This window comes from Eptatretus burgeri, chromosome 13 (genome assembly GCF_056783735.1).
Source record: "Eptatretus burgeri isolate ZD-2024b chromosome 13, Ebu_testis_v1, whole genome shotgun sequence".
Taxonomy (NCBI): domain Eukaryota; kingdom Metazoa; phylum Chordata; class Myxini; order Myxiniformes; family Myxinidae; genus Eptatretus; species Eptatretus burgeri.
The window spans coordinates 27,389,182-27,409,181 of record NC_140973.1 but is presented as its reverse complement, the minus strand read 5'-3'; the positions used below and the strand labels follow the sequence as shown (position 1 = coordinate 27,409,181).

Here is a 20,000-nt window from a genome sequence, read left to right as displayed (position 1 = left end):
GAAGACTCGGATTTTCATCCTCCTGCACAGGTACCGGCAACACCACACCCCATGATCCAGTGAATCCATGACTCCCCAGGCCCGACCCAGACGTCTATTGACCTCTGGCTCTCGACATTTCAAAAGTGAATGTTGAGCTTTGCCTGTGTGCACAGCTTTTCAAATGCAGCATGATAAGCGGCCGCCGTAAACATGTGATCGACGAATGCACAGACAGACACCTTAGTTCGCATTATACACGAGATTAATTTGCTTGTATTTTCACCTTTTGCCTGTTTAATGCACTTTCACAACATCACTTGGACTCCAAGAGTGATTCAAGCCTTTGATTGCAAGCCATGTTGGCCATAAACATCCGTTAAATGACCGATCAGTTTTAGTGGCAATTAGCGCCCAGCACGAACATAACTGTGTCCGAGCAGCCACCGCTTGGTGACTAATTTGGTTGATTGGTTGCATGGCACTTATTAGCATGTCTCGGGACTGGCTTGGGCGTTCCACCTGATCATGGTATCACAACAAATAGCATCCTAACCTGTTCGGAGTGCCAAAATCTGTTGGCCAGCTTGACCATTTTGACGGGTTTCATCGGGATTCGAACTGGGCAAATGGGCCGATTCTGGCAACTACAACAATATGTTGAAACATAAACATACACTGTTTCAAAGTGATAGTTCATTGCAGTCAATGTACTTTATGTAGTATCTGAACTCTAGGATTTAATCTTTTTTTTTTTGAAAAGCCATCACACAATTGAAGAAAATGGGAGTGGCACAAAATGCACACCTGTGGATAGGCTGCTCCCATGGCAGCAAGAACTGAAGCAAGGATTTCCCTGCCACGTTGTCCAGCACGACCAGCCACAGCCAGCTTGAGGAGCTCCACAAGAGCACGTGTATCCTCAGCAACAAGAAGGCTTGAGAACTCATCCAGGGGGCTAGACTGAGCCAGGGAATTCTGGTTACGCCGTTCCTATTCATAAAACAGAAGGGCAGATAAGGAACAAATCTTAGCAAAGGTTTAAAATATATATATATATATATATATATATATATATATATATATATATATATATATATATATATATATATATATATATATATATGCTATGAGAAAAAATAACAAAATAAAAACCTTACACATGACTTAGAAAGCATTGAATCGTCAACGTTTAACATTCAATGGACTCAATTTAAAGTAGTACAATAGATCTTCAGACAACACTGTAAAGATCTCCATGCAACGTGCATCAACATGGGCCATCACAAGCAAGGGAGCAGTATGCAATGATCAAATTGATTTCACAAGGTTAAATTGACACAATTAGTGTAAAACTAATTATCTCTGACTGAATCTCTGGAACATCTCTTTATCTCTTTGCTGATGACTCCACCCTCTGCTGCACCATCTGTCATCCCTCAGATCGGTAAGCAGCAGCCTCTTCACTCTCTGCAGATATTGATAAAATCACAAACTGGTCTAACACGTGGAACATGTCTTTCAATCATGATAAATCTCACACTCTCGCTACATCTCTCCGAAAGGACCGTCTGTAACCCCCCCAATCTACTTTCCAAACAATCCTCTTGAAGAAGTCCTTTCATTCAAGATTCTGGGTCTCACTATCTGCCATGATCTTTCTTAGGAAAGCCACATTTCCAAGCTGGCCTTCAAAGCCAGTCACTGACTGGGCATCCTCCGCCATGCAAAGTCCTTCCTTGGCAGCACACCTGAGCTCTTGACCACATACAAAAGCTTTCGTCTGCAGCATGATGAAGTACTGCTCTCTCCTCTGGGCTGGTTCTCCCGCCTCTCACCTTTCTCGGCTTCACGCTGTGGAAATTAAGGCATTTAGGATCATTGGTATCTCCCGCGATGAGGCTGAGTCTTTGAGTCTCTTATTCTCTCACCGCAGGCAGGTGGGTGGTGTTTCTGTCTTTTACCGTCTCCTTTCTGGCCTTGCACCACCCCCCCCCCCCCCGTTCTGTCTGAGATACGTCCCCCCTTCCCCATATTTCCCTAGGGCGCTCAAGGTTTTTTTTTCTTCCCCCACCCCCCTCCCACCAAGATGAAAGGCAAAAGTAAAGTGTTAATTTTGCAACTGTAGGTATAATTCGACCAAAGAGCCAAAAGAAGAAGATGAAGAAGAAGACGAAGGTGAAGAAGAAGAAGGTGAAGAAGAAGAAGAAGAAGGTGAGGAGGAAGAAGAAGAAGAAGAAGAAGAAGAAGAAGAAGAAGAAGAAGAAGAACAAGAAGAAGAAGAAGAAGAAAAAGAAGAAGAAGAAGAAGAAGAAGAAGAAGAAGAAGAAGAAGAAGAAGAAGGGAAAAGAAGAAGAAGAGGGTGAGGAAGAAGAAGAGGGTGAAGAAGAAGAAGAAGAAGAAGGTGAAAAAGAAGGAGAAGGTGAAGAAGAAGAAGAGGGTGAAGAACAAGAAGAAGAAGGTGAAGAGGAAGAGGAATAGGAGAAGGTATAATACAGTAAACTGGTGAGTTGGAAAGTAGTGACATTACTGAGTAAAATCTCAGGTAAGTCACCACAGTATTCACGAGATGTGTGTACCAAATGTACAGCCGAAAATAAGCAAAGAAAATAAAAATAAATAGTGCATTTGACTTGTCAAAGTTGGCCATTTCAGGTTTGGTTTAACATTGTAATTAATGAAGATCAAATGAAAATGCAGGCCAGAAGAATGAATTCGAAGACTTCCGATAGATAAGTGATAGGATGAGAATAACTGCTGAATGTTGATAGACAAAGCAAAAGCTGTAAAACCATGTTAAGTCGTTTGGTTTGCAAAGTTTACAGGAAATAAATTGCATTTCCATTTGTGATTGAAGCAGAAAGGTCCTCTTGGAGGTGTGGAAGAAAAAAATAATTATATTCATGTACTCTCAATTATAATTGTTGCTGGTGCTTTATGAATTTAATTTTTATGCTATAGTCGAATCGGCTGTCAGTTATGTTTCCCTTTACCCAAGAGTCTTTTGACCTCAATGTTGATAAAAGGAATGTCTTATTATGGTACAAAGTGACCTGGTTGATAACACTGCAAATTTTGCCATGATTATGTCATTCTCTTTCACCTAGTGGACACGTATTGCAGTTGGAGTTATTTTGTCTAATGCTTATCAGCCCCCTCCACTCCCACAAAAGCATATAAATGCCAGGAAATGTAATCTTAGCTTAGTGCAAATCATTGTGGATGTTTACATCTCAGTGTTTTAGACTCCGTGGTACTGCGAATAAATGTTCTCTGATCAAATGTACTTTTCGTTGTGGACAGTGAATTAATTGTTTCTTACAAATTGAGCAATAGGATTTACACCAAGTCGGTTTATAGAACAAATCAGAAAATTCCACAACAAATTGGTGCTGTGACTCGGATGTACTAAATCCCTGGAGGCAGTCCATGGTCCGGAGGGATGGCGAACGCTTGAGCATCACAGACTAGAAGGTGAGCGGAGAGCGTTCGCCCCATGCCTGGCGGCGGGCCTGTTCTTAGCGGGTAACGTACATCGACAAAGGAAACTACATGTCAGAGAATTTTTATTGATCGGCCTGAGGATCCTGAGGTTCGAGACCGCTTCAGCATTCGGGAATGAACAGAGATCAGGGATCTCTTCACGGGAAGCTCGAGTCTTCGCCGTACCTCGAGCGAGTTCGGTACTCGGCTCATTGTGCTGTACTGGGTACAGCAGTGGCATTGGGGAAAAAGCCAATCCCCTCTGGCCAAAGGGAGGGGGGGTGGAGTCCCACCTCCGCAAAGAGAGGGGTTCGAGACCCAGCTCGCTGTGAAGTGTGATTGTTATGTGTTTTGTGGATTGAGGTTATGAAGTGCATATTTCATGGTATTTGTGATGTGGGGTTTGAAAGATGGGTCATGCTGTTGGAAAGAGTGATGAAATGGGTATACCGAAGCAACCTTCCCCAGGCCACACAGAGGGACATGCGTGAGATATATGTTCGATAAATACGGAGCTCATTCTGTGAGAGACGTTGCAAATTGGTGCGATTGGACTATTAACAGTAAATTGCCTTTCCCTGAGAATGGTACGTTTGATCAGGATTGTTTGAATCACCTGAGGAAAGTTCTGGAGGAGAAAGAAAAGGACAAGAAGGCCTCGAGGAAAGTACAACGGGGAGCGTACATGGATTGGATGGAGGAGTGTCGAGACAGGGTCGAATAGACGCGGCTGTTAAAATATATCAAAGAGAAAACAGCAGCGAGCTGCCTCTGTCAGGTTTGAGGATGATGGAGAGGAGTCAGATAGGCGGCCCGAGCCCATTCCAGACATAGTTCCAACGGCACCGCCACTCAAGGGTGCAGCGGGCACAGAGGGAGATTATGGTTCAGGGCAGGAAGAGCATCAACGAGGAGCCAGAGGAGGAGTATCAAAAACGGAGAGCGTGGAGAGGAAGGAAGCTGCGACACAACGACAAGAGAGGGCTTCTCTTGGTGACAGGGTCGGAGTGCAGAAGCATGCCAATTGCGACGGTACCTCGTGCTTGCCTTGCGCGGAGGGCCACGGAAAGCATGCCAACTGCGACGGTCCCTCAAGCTTGCCTTGCCAGGAGGGCCACGGGAAGCATGCCGATTGCGACGGTCCCTCGTGCTTGCCTTGCGCGGAGGGTTCAACTTTGTCTGAATCAGCCGACCAGGTTGATGTGTTTGCACTGAGCCAGGTCCAGGGCGGGCCGGTCACTGCCAAGCAGATCGCGGTGGAGTCGGCTCATGAGACAGTACTCGCCCGTGTCGTTCAGGCGATTTCAACGGGGGATTGGAGCGATCTGCCTTCTATGGTGGGATCGGCTCGTTATCCGGCGCGTGCTCGTGTCGTGCAGGCAATCGTTCAACACGTGATCGCCTCGAGCGCGGTCTGCATGGTCGAGGAGGAAATGCAGAAGAGGAGGCAAGAAGGGTTCATCTCTACGCCTTCAGTCGCCCATCCCACAACCGAACTATGGTTGTTCGCAAAATTGTTGTGGTGGCCGGGTTTGGGTAGAGACATTGAACGAGTGATTATGCATTGCGCTGCTGGGCAGGCAAATGCCACTACTCCGCGCGTGAGCGAAATGCGTTTGATTGTGATCGATGCGTTCTCTGGATGGCCGGAACGGGTGGTTTTGCTAAGTGCATCGATGGGCATTACTGTAGCGAAGCTGCAGACGATCATTGGTAATAAAGGAATACCCGATATGCTGGGTTCTGGTAACGGTCCGCAGTTCCTCGCAGATGTATTTAATGATCTTGTGCATCACGACTGTGTTCAACACCTTAAACGGTTTGTTAAAATGTTGTGTCATCCTGACGCACCAGAATCGTTAGTTGAAATGTTGTGCCATCCTGCCACTAACGAGCAGGCAGAATCGTTTGTTAAAATGTTGTGTCAGCCTGTCACGAACGAGCAGGCAGAATCGTTTGTTGTGATGTGGAAACGTGCTTTGCGTAAAGGGGAGTTTGCATCTGTGCAGACGGTGCTTAATGTGTTTTCGTTACCGTGTGGAAATGTGATACATTCAGCCACCGATGAACCTGCATATGTAATGGAACCGGCAAATTGCCTGGTTCAGATTGATGATGGGGAGGTGTGGAAGCGGCACATGGAACCGGGGCATGTTCGCTGTTCAGCGTCATCCCCACCTCTGATATCGTCAAGGCCAGACGTGCCGAGCGACATGAAGCCCCCACCTCTGATCTCGCCAAGGCCAGACGTGCTGGCACCCTCGGGCCTAGCGGACTCGGGGTGTTTACCTGATTCAGTCCTGCCTGAGGGAGACGAGCAAGCTTGTCGGCCAGGGGCGTTTGATGGTGCAGGGGGAGGTTCGCCTAGGGTGTCACCTCGACCTAGCCAGAAGGCGTGTAAGCATGGGCCGTCTGGTGGCGCTGTCCGCCCAGGGCGGATCAAGTGACGCGGTACTTGGAGGATTTTGGATGACTAGTGTCCTTTTTCACCAGTTGCTTTTTGTGTCATCGTGCCAATGCTTTTACTAAGTGCCATTTTGTCACTAGTTGCTTTTTGTGTCATAGTGTCAATGACTTTTGATTAGTATCATGTTGTCGTTTATACTTGTCATTTTAAAACTATAATTGTCATTTTATAATTATAATTTTAGGAGGGAGGAGTGTGGTGTATGGAAATAGAGTGCTGAGGGGCGTGGAGTACTTATGATAATAGTCACGTAGTTAGCGGGTTCATATATCCTTACGCGCCCGCTGGAGGCTCGGAGTGGTGTGCATCCGAGTACGCAATAAACCAGAGTTACAACTACACTCTCGGCTCGTATCTGTCTGCACCTCGGACACCACATATGCACACTGATTTGCATTGATCTGCATGTGGTACTAAGTGAGTGTTGAAATGGAACAAGTGCGAGTCCAATAGATTTCACTGGAATAAAATGTGCTCTATTGTGTAATGTGACCTGTGAAACTTATGGGAATGCATTCGTTCGGAAAATGGAGATAAGGATTGGTCATCACCGTAGACTGTGAAGACTCTGGATGAAGTGAAGTGCACATGCCGATTCCAGAGGAAAAATGATGACGACTGACTCTGCACGCGCTGTTGATTCAGAGTGCGGGACGGATGTCGTTGAGAGTGTTTTGGGATCAGATTGAGAGGTGTGTGTGTGAATTCAATCTTGGTGAAAATCTGAATTAGAAGCGATTGTGAGCTCGATAAGGAACTGAAGATTACTGTACGATGTCATACATGAATGTTAAAGTTAATAAATGACATTGGTTGATGGATGTTAAAGACAAATTCCTGCCAAAACTATCGGCTGGGAAGGCAATGGCAAACAACCCAGTGTAACCCTTTGATCGATTCAGGCAGGCAAAATTCGTTGCATACTGGCTGCCTGGTGAAACACACAGCGGTTGCAGGCCTTATCAGAAGAAAAAAACCAAGGTCACGAATCTCCCTGAACGGGCCAAAACTACATTCCAATCCTTCAAACTGGAATGTTTGTGCTTTACCGGCAGGGAAGGAAAAATGTGTGTTCCCTGCCTTGGATAGACACTGAAGCAAGTGTTGAAGTTTTATTTCAAAGCCATAGGGATTTTGGATAAATTGTGAAATAACAATTGTGAATGTGGAATATATTCCGAAAGTGAAGTCCATTTAGGAGGCTCGCTATCGCCGGAATTATGAGACAAAAATCCTCTAATTACTCAGCCCGGCAAGGTGAGGTCTTACAAGCAGCTGTTAGTACTGCTACAAGAGGTTTATGGGTACTGAACCCCTCATTCAATTCATATGCGGATTCAAAGGGGGGGGGGGGATAATGCCCCAGGGAGAAAAAAATGTCCCCGAAATGCGAGTGCCGTTGTCATTAAAAAAAACAAAAACTCGCGTTGTGTGTGTGTGTGTGTGTGTGTGTGTGTGTGTGTGTGTGTGTGTGTGTGTGTGTGTGTGTGTGTGTGTGTGTGTGTGTGTGTTAAACTCTCGGCACAGTTGGGAGGGTGGGAGATACTGTGTTGAAATGCACATGCGTGTGAGAAATATTTCCAAAATTTTGATTTGATTCGTAACCATTGTACTTAAAATGTGATCAAAATGTAGAAATGTGATTTGGAATGATATTAAAGTGATTTGTAAAGTAGTTGTATATGATTTTGGTACCTTGTGATGAATGAGGATTTATAACCTTCCACCAGCACTCCGGTAGAGAGTGATAAATTAATTACCCCTTGGATGGACGTTAAACTAGGCATGCTGTCTTCATTAGTCTGTGAATGTTATGTTGATGGCTCTTCGTCTGAGTCTTCCGTAGACAAGTGCGGACTGGCTGTCTGGTGCTCTTTGAACACACAGTCGTGCAAGCCTAATCACAAGAACACTCCTTGGCACATTTATCTGCCAAGGTCAGCTGCCGGCACAAATAGCAGAAAGCAAAAAAATAAAAATAAAAAAAAACCCATCTCTGGTGGCTTTATTTGTGCCTCTATTTGTCAAATTAATTCATGAATCGTTTGATTTAATTAAAATTTTATTTTTGTCACAATGATAGACCATAAAGCTGTTCAAGCGAGATTGGATAAATAATGTACTCAAAAGGTGGAGTTTTAACCTAATGGCAATCAGGAGTAGCCAATCAGGAGAAAGAGGGACCAGTTGGGAGCTAACAGCAGGTATCATGTCATGATGCTAACAGCAGTTCAAATCTCCCATGCCTCTCCCACAACAGTGATAAGCATTATTTGGGAAAAGATTGGGAAGATTCTACCAAGATAGCTACATGTGTGGACGGAGTGTTTTGAGCTGCAATTTAAATACTATTCGCCTGATGACTCAACTTTGACAAATTATTTGACATAACAATTTTTGTACACCTGTTTAAAAAAAAAGAGGTTTAAACTGCATTTATTTGTTTTGATAAAGGAATAGATTTGTATTTAAAAGTTCAGTGGACGTGATTACATGGCGAGTGTATGTGTGTTGGTCATATTGCAGCATGTTGCTGTTTTGGTGATGAGAGAAATGGGTAAGATATACAATGTCAGAGATTTTAAATGTTGATGGAATTCTGAATAGTGATGAAAGAGGTTGGTTAAACATTATTTTTCCAAGATATTTCAGCTCCATTGACCATAAAAGAAATGGATGCTCATCAGGTTAATTAAACAACGTTAGCATTTGGTATTGTTTAAACTGTTTGGAGAAATTTTGTAACCATGTTTATCAAGCTTTGTTCCGAAATGATCCCAAATGAAGGCTCTGCAGCCAAAGTGTGGTCTGCAGCTCGGAAACTCGATGTCATGGCTGAGCGGCATGGAACTTACGATGGGGGAGTTTGCAGAGCTGAGAGCCTGAGAAAGACTTCCAAAAGAATCACCCTGTGACTAAAATAATTACTCCTGTGAATTAATGTAAGAATGTGCAACCTAGCTTTGAATTATTTGGGGGATCTATTTTGTGAATTACAATAACCTAGCACACCAGTGTGTTTTGACCTGTATGGTAGTGATGGGGATACTCTTTAAAAAATTACCCCCGTGTGGGGGTGACGGTCATCTCTATAATACCACAAGTTCTCAATTTTCAGTTATGACCGAAGACTACTGCGCAGTTGTACTGCGCAGCTCGAACTGCGCAGTTTGGTTAAAGATGACTCGACATTTTGGTGCGCGCACGAAATTATATTTTGAAAATAAATGCCGACGTTTACATTTCGGGTTTTGAAACTTTTGTACCTTCGGCGGAAAATGTAGAAATATAAAAGGCTAAAAATGTGTTTTATATTTATATTTCATTTCTCCTTCCTTCCTTCTTTGCGAATCGCATCGGCATTTTTGGCCATCTTCCAGATCAAGTGACGATCAAACGGGAAGGAAATTCAAAAATCTGTCTGGTTAGATACAAGATAATATTTTTTACTGTCATAATCAATAAACAGTTGCCGAATATCTTGTAGAATGGCAGACTAGATAGGTTTTGAAAATGGCGATTTTTATAACTTACGTGACCTCGTGACCTTTACCCTGACCTTGAACCTGGACAAAAGTTATGTCGTTGTGCAACGCTCATCGACCTCTACCCACATACTAAGTTTCATCAAGATCGGAAAGAAAAATTGTTGACGGACGGACGGACATTTGGTCATCTCGGTAGAGATGACCTAAAAAGGAACTCATGAAGAACACTGGAGGCACAAGATTTTTGTGTTCTTTGTGTCTTTTCCTCCATGACAATTCATCATGGTATTCGAACCATCATGTTTCTTTTGGTTATAATTAATATCAACTTTTGTTTTGAGATTACAAATTGAGAAACCTTTTATCATAGAAGTCTTGTAATCCTAATTTAAATGTATTGGGGTCTTCAAGTGACAGAGTATTCAAACTATCTGTTTTTCCTAACTTCTTCTTGAATGGATCGAAATTTGCGAAGTAATTGGAGTCCGTATGTTTAAACCAGTAATTTGGGACAGATGTGAATGATCGGTTATATCAGTGGGGTACACCGCTGGTTATTGATAACTTGTATTTATTGATTGATATATTGTCAATCACTGTAGCTATGGACCTTGTTGATCTGTTAATTGAGGATAGGGAAAAGTTACTGAGAATTGAATCAAGATAATATATTAAGTTGAGGTACTTACATAATATTGAAGGAGGGTCTGTGTTATTAAATTGATCGACAGATTGGTCAACATTACATATTAGGAATCATAAGTTAACTGCAAGGGCAAATCAAGTTATGAGGGAAAGCAGCATGGTATTTACATAACCATTATGCAGAATGGCTGGAAGAGTGGCGAGACCAACAGCAATTATGAAATCAATTGATGGAATTAGGAATTGTACCATGTATTGTAACTGTATTGCTCTCACTGATTAGTAAGTGGTACTGGCCTGACTGTAATTTAAGTAAAATGCCTCTACAATTTGTAGAAAGACAAACAAACGATAAATCAAAATTATGCGGAGTACAGAAGGCATGACCATGTGAAATGAATGTTAAATCGGTCAGAATGTAAGAATTATATTCTTGAAAAGAGTGCAATGACGCTACAGGCCAATTTAAATATTACTTATTTATCTGTTTTCAGATTAATTGGACAGGTGCATGATTTTTGATTAAGTGGTACTTATTGTACGTTTCACTTAAGTAAGTTGAGGTATTTCTAACACTGACTTGACCATCTTTCATCAGTACGGAAGTGCTAAGTTAGCTGGAAATAAATAAATAAATAATGGCAGTTGTTCTGGAACTGCTTGTGAATGAATCTGTGAATTTTTTTTTAGCAGATATGAATGTTAAAATGATTGCAAATGTTAAAATGGTATTTTTCTTGACTCGAAGAGATTTTCTTTTTGAAGGAGGGTGAAAAGAATTATTGATTGCAAATTGGAACCCTGATAAAGACTGTTGCCCTTTCTACACGGAAATAGCAAATGAGATTAATGTTTTTGAGTGTACATACAACTTAGATTTCTGTATCTTTTAGCATGTCCTTTTGGTGCGGAAAAAATAAGGAGAGGAAAGGGATAAAATATTGATACATGAGCCTATGACGTTTATTGGTTGGTGTTTTAGGCCCGTCACATTTGGCACGGTGGTCGTAGGGTCTACATAATCTATGGCCACTAGCAATTATAGGGCGGCCGCAGTATTTCTACGGTCACACAATGTATCAGTCACATATGTTTTTATTTTTTGGGTAGCCGCACGGCGTATTTCTAAATTGTGGAGACCGAAAACGTGGGGGTGCCGTACGGTCTTTGATTTGTTGTCGCACGGTGACCTTAGGGCGTCCCTGCGGCGGCCATAGAATTTTCAAGGCAGACGCAAGGTGCCCGCAGTGGGACCGCAGGGGGACCCTAAGGCAAACGTGCGGCCAGACGGACGGTAACGAGTGGGTATATACACCAGTTTTTGTTTTTTTTACAGCTTGTCGAATTGCTAAGGCCAACGTAGAAATGAAAAAAGTTATAACTCCGCGCTATAATTCCACGGCGACCCCTACGGCCTGTAAAATATAGCCATACGGCGTAGGGCCACCCTGAGGCCACCTCAGAAACTCTGCGGCCGCCGCACGTTTCTGTCAATTCAGGGGATGTACGGCTGCCGTATCCTAGCCGTAGAGCGAATGTGACTTAGGCCAAAGTGATACTTAAAATTGATTTTGTTTGTTTCGGAATGTTGAGAGCAGTTGAACTATGCAGTGTACAATTTCGTCTAATGAAGCTTTGGAAGAAGTTCCACCAAAAGATTGGACGATGGGCAGAACCCAGATTTGGGTGACTGGGCATTCAACACGTGATCATGAAACTACCCCCTTCCTGAGGAGATAAGATGAGCATGTTAAAGGGAAAAAAGAAAAACCCACTGAAGAGAAGGTTGGACAAGTCAAACAACAGCAAGGCAAAGACTTAATGCCGCCGTTGTGTGGTGCCTGCCTGGGGGGAATGTCCCCAACCACACTCGCACGTTTCTTCTCTGCAAATACATCGTGAACTTGCCGTGGTTGCACAATGCACAACGAAGGCCCTGAAGGTCCACACGGCGAGTCATCTGCAACATGTGTTCAATGGTGCGGATGGGGCTCATGCAGCCATCGCAGCTGCGTCCAACGTGCACAGCTCACTTGGTAAATCAAACCTGATTGCACACGAGGCCCCAAACTCTTCTGGGACTGAATATCTGGGTCACTTCTCAAGTCCTTTTAGTCTCCTTCAACCCTGTGTACGAGCCCAAGCTCGTACCTGCCAAGATCGACCTTCTCTTCAGCTCAAAGAGTGCCTTGACTGTGTTTCCCTTTGGGTGCTGCTCTATCTACACCCTGACCTGCTTATCTTCTGGCCTCAGGTAGCATGTCTTTTCGATTTGTGACACATGCTGATGAACAGGCCATTAATTAAATGGAAACACACTCACTAACCTGGCTGGGACACTATTGAGATGGTCGTCATCCAGCATTATTCTGATCTGAGCACTCGCTGCCATTGTTGATTGAACGTGTGTAACGGATATCTTTTCTCCTCTAGGAATGGGGTATGGTGATCATGTGTAATATAATTATTCAAATTTTCCTGATAGGAAAAAAGGGGGGATTGTGGAAGAAAAAAAGAATTATTTTCATGTACTCTCAATTATAATTGTTGTTGGTGCTTTATAAATTTAATTTTTATGCTATAGTTGAATCGGCTGTCAGTTATGTTTCCCTTTACCCAATAGTCTTTTGACCTAAATGTTGATAAAACGAATGTCTTACTATGAAACAAAGTGACCTGGTTGATAACACTGCAACTTTTGCCATGATTATGTCATTCTCTTTCACCCAGTGGACACGTATTGCAGTTGGAGTTATTTTGTCTAATGCTTATCAGACCCCTCCACTCCCACAAAAGCATATAAATGCCACGAAATGTAACCTTAGCTTAGTGTAAATCATTGTGGAAGTTTACATCTCAGTGTTTTGGACTCCGTGGTACCGCGAATAAATGTTCTCTGATCAAATGTACTTTTTGTTGTGGACAGTGAATTAATTGTTTCTTACAGATTGAGCAATAAGATTTACACCAAGTCGATTAATAGAACAAATCAGAAAATTCCACAACAGAGGACTATAAATATAATGTGTTTGAGATTGTGTGTGTGTGTGTGTGTGTGTGTGTGTGTGTGTGTGTGTGTGTGTGTGTGTGTGTGTGTGTGTGTGTGTGTGTGTGTGTGTGTGTGTGTATGTGTGACTAAAATGCAGTCATAAATAAGAGGAAGAAGAAATTCAGTATAAGGTGTGTGTAAGGGAGTAAAACAGCACCTTCCTGCTTCTACTTGGCTGGACCATGGAGAGAGTTCGACATTTTCTGATGTAACAAATGGACATAACAGGGCACAACTAATTAACCCAGGGGACTGATAAAGAGTGTATAGTACTAATTAGGAGTTTTGGTGCGAAGCTTATGAGACGGGGAATGTGCCCTGCGATTCAATGCTAATAAATAATTAGCATCCGTTGAAGACAAAGTCTTCGATCTCCCCCGCCATAGTAAATGAGGATTAACAAACTTATATTCCGTAAGCATGTGCAATATGTATGTGAAGTTTCCCCTTGATCTGACCAGCCGTTCTGGAGAAGATGTTTGAAGGTTTTAGGGTAAATTCAATATGGCCACCAAACCATGTGACCTAACAATTAGAAATTAACAAACTTCTGAAAGGATGTCTTGGGAAAAGTGTATGTGAAATTTTGCCTCAATCTGTCCAGCCGTTCTGGAGATTTTAAAAATTTATTAATTTTCAATCCAAGATGGCTGACGAAGCATGTGACCTATGACATCATAAATTTACATTCTGCCTGCAATCCTCCAGTGGAATACGTGTGTGAAGTTTCGTGTTAATCGGATGAGGTGTGTTTTTCTATCCAAGATGGCCACCAAACCATGCGACTTGTGACATCATAATTTTTACTATGTATGCAGACATGATGGAAGATGATAGATGCAAATTTTCGCTTCGTTAGGTTATGTGATTCCAGAGAAAACATTATTTAATATTTTTCTTGAATCCAACATGGCTGCCAGACCATGTGACCTATCAATTAGAAAATATCAAAAGGCACCAGTTCACCACTTGCTTGATATGTGCACCAAATTTCGTAAATATATCTTGAGGGGATTTGTAGTTAAGCTCCGGAAACAAAATGTGACGGACGGACGGACGGAACCCATTTCTATATCCCCCGCCAACTTTGTTGGTTGGCGGGGGATAAATAGTACATGAGGTTGAAACATGAAAAGAAGCATTATTAAAAAGTTGAATCACACCATGACTGAAAGAGTACAAAAAGTACAAAATAAAACTTCAATGGAAAATGTAGCAAAGGCTTCTTTTTCCAATGCAAAGCATTTTAGCAATGCTCAATGCCAAAATAAATGTCTCATGTGGGCAGCACTGTGCCAGTACCTCTGTGCCATTAGTCATTGTCTCCGCAATGATACTGGCAGCCCGCGGATCATCTGTAACAGGTATGAATGGGCGTGAGAATGTTGTTGAGGTGGATGGGGTGGCAGCTTCATCCGAAAGTGTCGTCTGGAAACACAAAGCACACAAAACCTGTAGCAGACAGGTGCAAACAAGCACCATAGGCTTTATACAAAGGGAAACCAGTAAAATAAAAGCCTTTTTGTGTGTCGATTTCAAAAGTCCATAGATTTCCTGTGAATAAAATCCTCATGATACAAAATGAGGTATGGCAGCAAAGTAGAAATTGGACATTGACCAAAGTGGTCAAGCCACAGGAATCAGTGTGTCGGGCACAAAGGATACATATGCTAGCTGCAGATGATATGGGCTAAACGTGTGTGTGTGTGTGTGTGTGTGTGTGTGTGTGTGTGTGTGTGTGTGTGTGTGTGTGTGTGTGTGTGTGTGTGTGTGTGTGTGTGTGTGTGTGTGTGTGTGTGTGTGTGTGTGTGTGTCAGGAAAAGCCATTATTGTACAACAGATATATGCAATTGAGGAACAGACATTAAAAATAAGGGCAATACTCCTGGGTGCTCACCTGGTAGCGGCTGGATAAGAAAACCAGGGAACCACTGGGAGGCGTGGTCGACTCACAAATTATGTAACAGAGAAGAAAGTAAATACTTAGGATATTTTTTTAATGCCGTGAACAAACTTTGGTACATCACAGGTGATGAAGGTTGTGGTCAAGTTTCATCAACACTGTGTGTAGTTTCTGAGAAGAAAGCAAACACCTATTTTGAGGGGAAACCCCTGTCAAACCCATTTGAGCCCGATATTTTTAATACCGTGAACAAACTTTGGTACATACCGGGTGATGAAGGTTGTGGTGAAGTTTCATTGAAATCGTATGTGTAGTTTCAGAGAAGTTGCAAATGCTTATGGACGGATGGACAGCCTGATGGACAATGCACCATCCCATAAGCTCCCAGAAACTCCGTTCCAGGTGAGCAGAAAAACGAGGTGTGTGTGTGTGTGTGTGTGTGTGTGTGTGTGTGTGTGTGTGTGTGTGTGTGTGTGTGTGTGTGTGTAAAGAGAGGAAGAAAGAGGAAGAGAGAGGAAGAGAGAGGAAGAGAGAGGAAGAGAGAGAGGAAGAGAGAGAGGAAGAGAGAGAGAGAGGAAGAGAGAGGAAAAAGAGAGCGAGAGCGAGAGAGAGAGCGAGAAAGAGAGAAAGAGAGACAGAGAGACAGAGAGAGAGAGAGAGAGAGAGAGAGAGAGAGAGAGAGAGAGAGAGAGAGAGAGAGAGAGAGACAGAGACAGAGACAGAGAGAGAGAGGGAGAGACACAGAGACAGAGAGACAGAGAGACAGAGAGACAGAGAGACAGAGAGACAGAGAGACAGAGATAGAGAGCTAGAGCGAGAGGAGAAAGAGAGACAGAGAGTGAAACAGAGAGATAGAGAGAGAGAGAGAGAGAGAGAGAGAGAGAGAGAGAGAGAGAGAGAGAGAGAGAGAGAGAGAGAGAGAGAGAGAGAGAGAGAGAGAGAGAGAGGAAAAAGAGCAAGAGGAGAAAGAGAGCAAGAGTGAGAGAGAGAGAGGGAGAGATGAAAGAGAGAGAGGTGTGAGAGAGAGAGGTGTGAGAGAGAGAGAGAGGTGAGAGAGAGAGAGGTGAGAGAGAGAGAGAGAGAGAGAGAGAGAGAGAGAGAGAGAGAGAGAGAGAGAGAGAGAGAGAGAGAGAGAGAGAGAGAGAGAGAGAGAGAGAGAGAGAGAGAGAGAGAGAGAGAGAGAGAGATGAAAGAGAGTGAGAGAGAGAGGAGAAAGAGGTGAGAGAGAGGTGAGAAAGAAAGAGAGAGAGTGAGAGAGAGAGAGAGAGAGAGACAGACAGACAGACAGACAGACAGAGAGTGAGAGTGAGAGTGAGAGTGAGACAGACAGACAGACAGACAGAGAGTGAGAGTGAGAGTGAGTTGAGAAAGAGAGCGAGAGGAGAAAGAGAGCGAGAGAGCGAGAGAGCGAGAGAGCGAGAGAGCGAGAGAGCGAGAGAGCGAGAGAGCGAGAGAGCGAGAGAGCGAGAGAGCGAGAGAGCGAGAGAGCGAGAGAAAGAGAGAGAGAGAGAGAGAGAGAGAGAGAGAGACAGACAGACAGACAGACAGACAGACAGACAGACAGACAGACAGACAGAGAGTGAGAGTGAGAGTGAGAGTGAGAGTGAGGGTGAGAGTGAGAGTGAGTTGAGAAAGAGAGCGAGAGGAGAAAGAGAGCGAGAGAGCGAGAGAGCGAGAGAGCGAGAGAGCGAGAGAGCGAGAGAGCGAGAGAGCGAGAGAGCGAGAGAGCGAGAGAAAGAGAGAGAGAGCAGAGACAGGCTTTGTGAAAGCTGCCAGAGTCAGCCTGAGTGAATAACCAGACTCTATAGTCCTGTAGTCACTCTTTTACAACAGCCAGACATCCAAAATAACATGGTTTGAGGAGCCAAGAAAGGAGAAGGAGGAACAAATGAGCTGTTAGGTGGAAAATTAATCAATATTATGTCCAAGTCGGAAAATGTACCATGAGCAGATATTTGCAAGTTCAGACCAGTGGAATTGTAAAAGGCCTTCATAATAGTGTCATGGCTCATTATTGCAGTGATTACTCCAAGCCAAATGACATACTGACAGGTGAAATTATTGCAGATGAGGAAAAAAAGAAAGAAAAAAAGAGTTTGGTTGAGTGACAAGAAGTGGCTCCATGTTGGCAGAAACAGAGCTCAATGTGCAGTCATAAGTTTATGGTGGATGGTGGACCATGTCAACAAATATTCGATGGTTGCAGAAAGGAATGTGCAGCCGAGGTATTGTAAGGGAATGTGAGGGGTCCATGCAGAAAATGGACAGTGGGTGATGCAACTCTTGACAAAGGAAATCCCACCATCAGGGCAAGTCAGGACTGTCCTGCTGGAAAATAGAATAGCCTGGGACAGTGAAAGAAGAGTTGTTGACGTTGATCCGTTCTATGTTCTAGCTCCTCCATGAGCCTCGACTTTATATGTACACGAGTATGCATAAATATTTTTGTTGCCCACACAATGTATGGTGTAGCAGCAGCAACCTATATGGGGATTATTTGCTTTCCTTACCCAGTCAAGTTTTTCTCCATGGGATTTCAAAGTACCCATTAATTTGTATCTTAAGGGGAATAATCGATTTTACCTCGTCAACGAAGGTGGAAGGAGGTTATGCTTTCACCCTTGTCTGTCTCTTTGTCTGTCTATTTGTGTGTATGTGAGTAGGATATCTCAAAAGGTTATGGATAGATTTTGATGAAACTTGGTGGACAGGTTGGGTGTGTGACAAGGACAAATTGATTTGATTTTGGTGAAGATCTGGATCACATCTGAAAATTATTTTTAAGTGATTCTTCATAATTGAGAGACAGGGCAACAAACAATGTACAGTGCCTATAGAAAGTCTACACCCTCTTTCAATAGTTTCACCTTTTTTTGCCTTTATAGCCTTGAATTAAATTGCATTCAATCAGACTTTTTCCACCTTTATTTATACATTGTAACCAACAACTTCCAAGTGAAAAACAAATTCTTCAAATTTCAGAAAGTTAATTAAAAATACAAAACGAGAATATCATGGTTGGATAAGTGTCCACCCCTTATAGTAGCAATTGCAAATCAGCTCAGGTGTAACTAATCACCTTCAAAATCACACACCAAGTTAATTGGCCTCCACCTGTCTAAAATTGCAGTGATTCTGATTCTTTCAGAATCTATAGGCACTGTATCCAGCATGATATTTCAAAAGTTTTGGACAGGTTATGACAAAACTGGATGAGTTGGGTCAATGACCAGAACAAGCCAATTATATTTTGGTTAAGGTCCAGATGCAGATCCGGCATATCGGTGGGATACAAAATGTAAACTGTTCAGTCTGGCGGATGTATGTGCTCCACTGAGTGCATTTATATATTTTTCTTGTGACTACTGTTTGTCAAAGATTATTTCACTTCTTTATGCTTTTATGTGGATTATTTGATAAGCATGCCTCAGTAATGAAGTTTTTCGCTGAGCCATGAGCATTGAATGAGTTGATAAGAAAAGAACGCACGCACGTACACACACACACACACACACACACACACACACACACACACACACACACACACACACACACACACACACACACACCTCTGGGATGACCTTGTAGGTGAAAAAACACTCACCTCACTGCGTTTGTCCAGCCAAGGTCCCAGGCCAACAGCCCCTTCAGTCTCTAAGCCAGCCATAGAGTCTGTATCTTCGCTGACGAGTGTTGGACTAGGTGACATTTCCACAGATGGTGTGCCCAGAGATGTTGGTCGTTCAGATGGCACCATCATATTAGCTGGCATCAAAGCCACAGTCACTGCATCCCTGTTTAGGTATCAATAAATATCTAGGGAGCATCACAACTACATTCTTCTGAAGCATAATCCTCATTTAAAAAGTGAAAATATAGCACAAATTCCATTCCACCAAGTGTGCTTTATTTTCCCCATCAAGACAATTACTTCGACTCTATTACCAAAGACACGTTAACACTGCAGTGGGGCATTAATGTAAACACTACAAACCCAAAACTAAATACTTGCCAAATTAAATGAAGAAGAACAAACATCACCTTACAAAGGCGAGTTGAAGGGCAGTTAACACATGTGCCAATGCTTGTTGTTTGGCTTGTCTGCCATCAAATGACAGCAAAATCTTGGTCAGAGATGGACGGCAGGGTTTGGCTCCTGATTGTCCAACTCTATGCACTATTCCCATGGTTTTACTTCCTTTCGACAGCTCTGTGTCTATGTGCAGCCCTTCAAAAGAGGAAGACATGAATTGTTAGAATAACTGCATCACCACCTTTTTCATCCAGAGGGAAAAGTTCATGAAAGAGCTGGATAACAAAGGGGAGATGGAGGCACAATGAAAAAATAGCACAGTGGCATGCAAACAATGTCAAATAAGGTAGAAACTAGAGGGGAGCACTCGGTAGAGTGCAAAACCTCCGCTGCCAATACTGCTGGGTCACTTAAGTGAACCTGATATCCTATTCATTGTAGGTCAAAACCGATCAGACTCTACTGAACCACGATTGAATAAACTAAACTAGATCGACGCGCATGTAGAAATGCCAAAAAAAATCGAATTTTTTGTGAAAAAAAGTTGCAAAATTTTTTTTTTTTCTATAACAAATTTTTTTTTTTGGAGGGGGGGGTTTGAAATCACTTAAAACATGTAGAAATGCAAAAAAAAAATCAAATATTTTTCAAATAAAATCGAAATTTTTTTGAAAAAAAGTTGCAAAATTTTCTAAATTTTTTTTGGACCGTCCAAAATCTAATGGCATGATCCTTGGACCATACCTAATCCCCCCACCAAGTTTCTCTCGAAATCCGTCCAGGAGTTTTTCCGTAATACTGTTCACAAACAAACAAACAGACAGGGGTGAAAACAGTAACCTCCATCCATCTTCGATGGTGGAGGTTAAAGATCATCACCAAGCAAGGGAGTGAGCATTAAATGGTGCCATGCTGCAGTCTTGAAAAATTGGAGAGAAAAGAAAGATAGGGCA

At 42.9% G+C, this 20,000-nt stretch overlaps 1 protein-coding gene across 2 annotated transcripts in view; it reads right to left on the bottom strand.

The window, feature by feature from the left end:
• The window catches only part of HERC2 (HECT and RLD domain containing E3 ubiquitin protein ligase 2), a 600,800-nt gene that overhangs the window by 135,859 nt on the left and 444,941 nt on the right, over positions 1-20,000 (bottom strand). For both annotated transcript variants that reach the window (XM_085851823.1, XM_085851824.1), the window contains exons 66-69: positions 19,056-19,242; positions 18,619-18,808; positions 14,414-14,539; positions 787-972 (exon numbers count right to left, since the gene is read on the bottom strand). In XM_085851823.1, the coding sequence (XP_085707949.1) occupies positions 787-972; positions 14,414-14,539; positions 18,619-18,808; positions 19,056-19,242 (689 nt within the window). The remainder of the gene's footprint in view (positions 1-786; positions 973-14,413; positions 14,540-18,618; positions 18,809-19,055; positions 19,243-20,000) is intronic.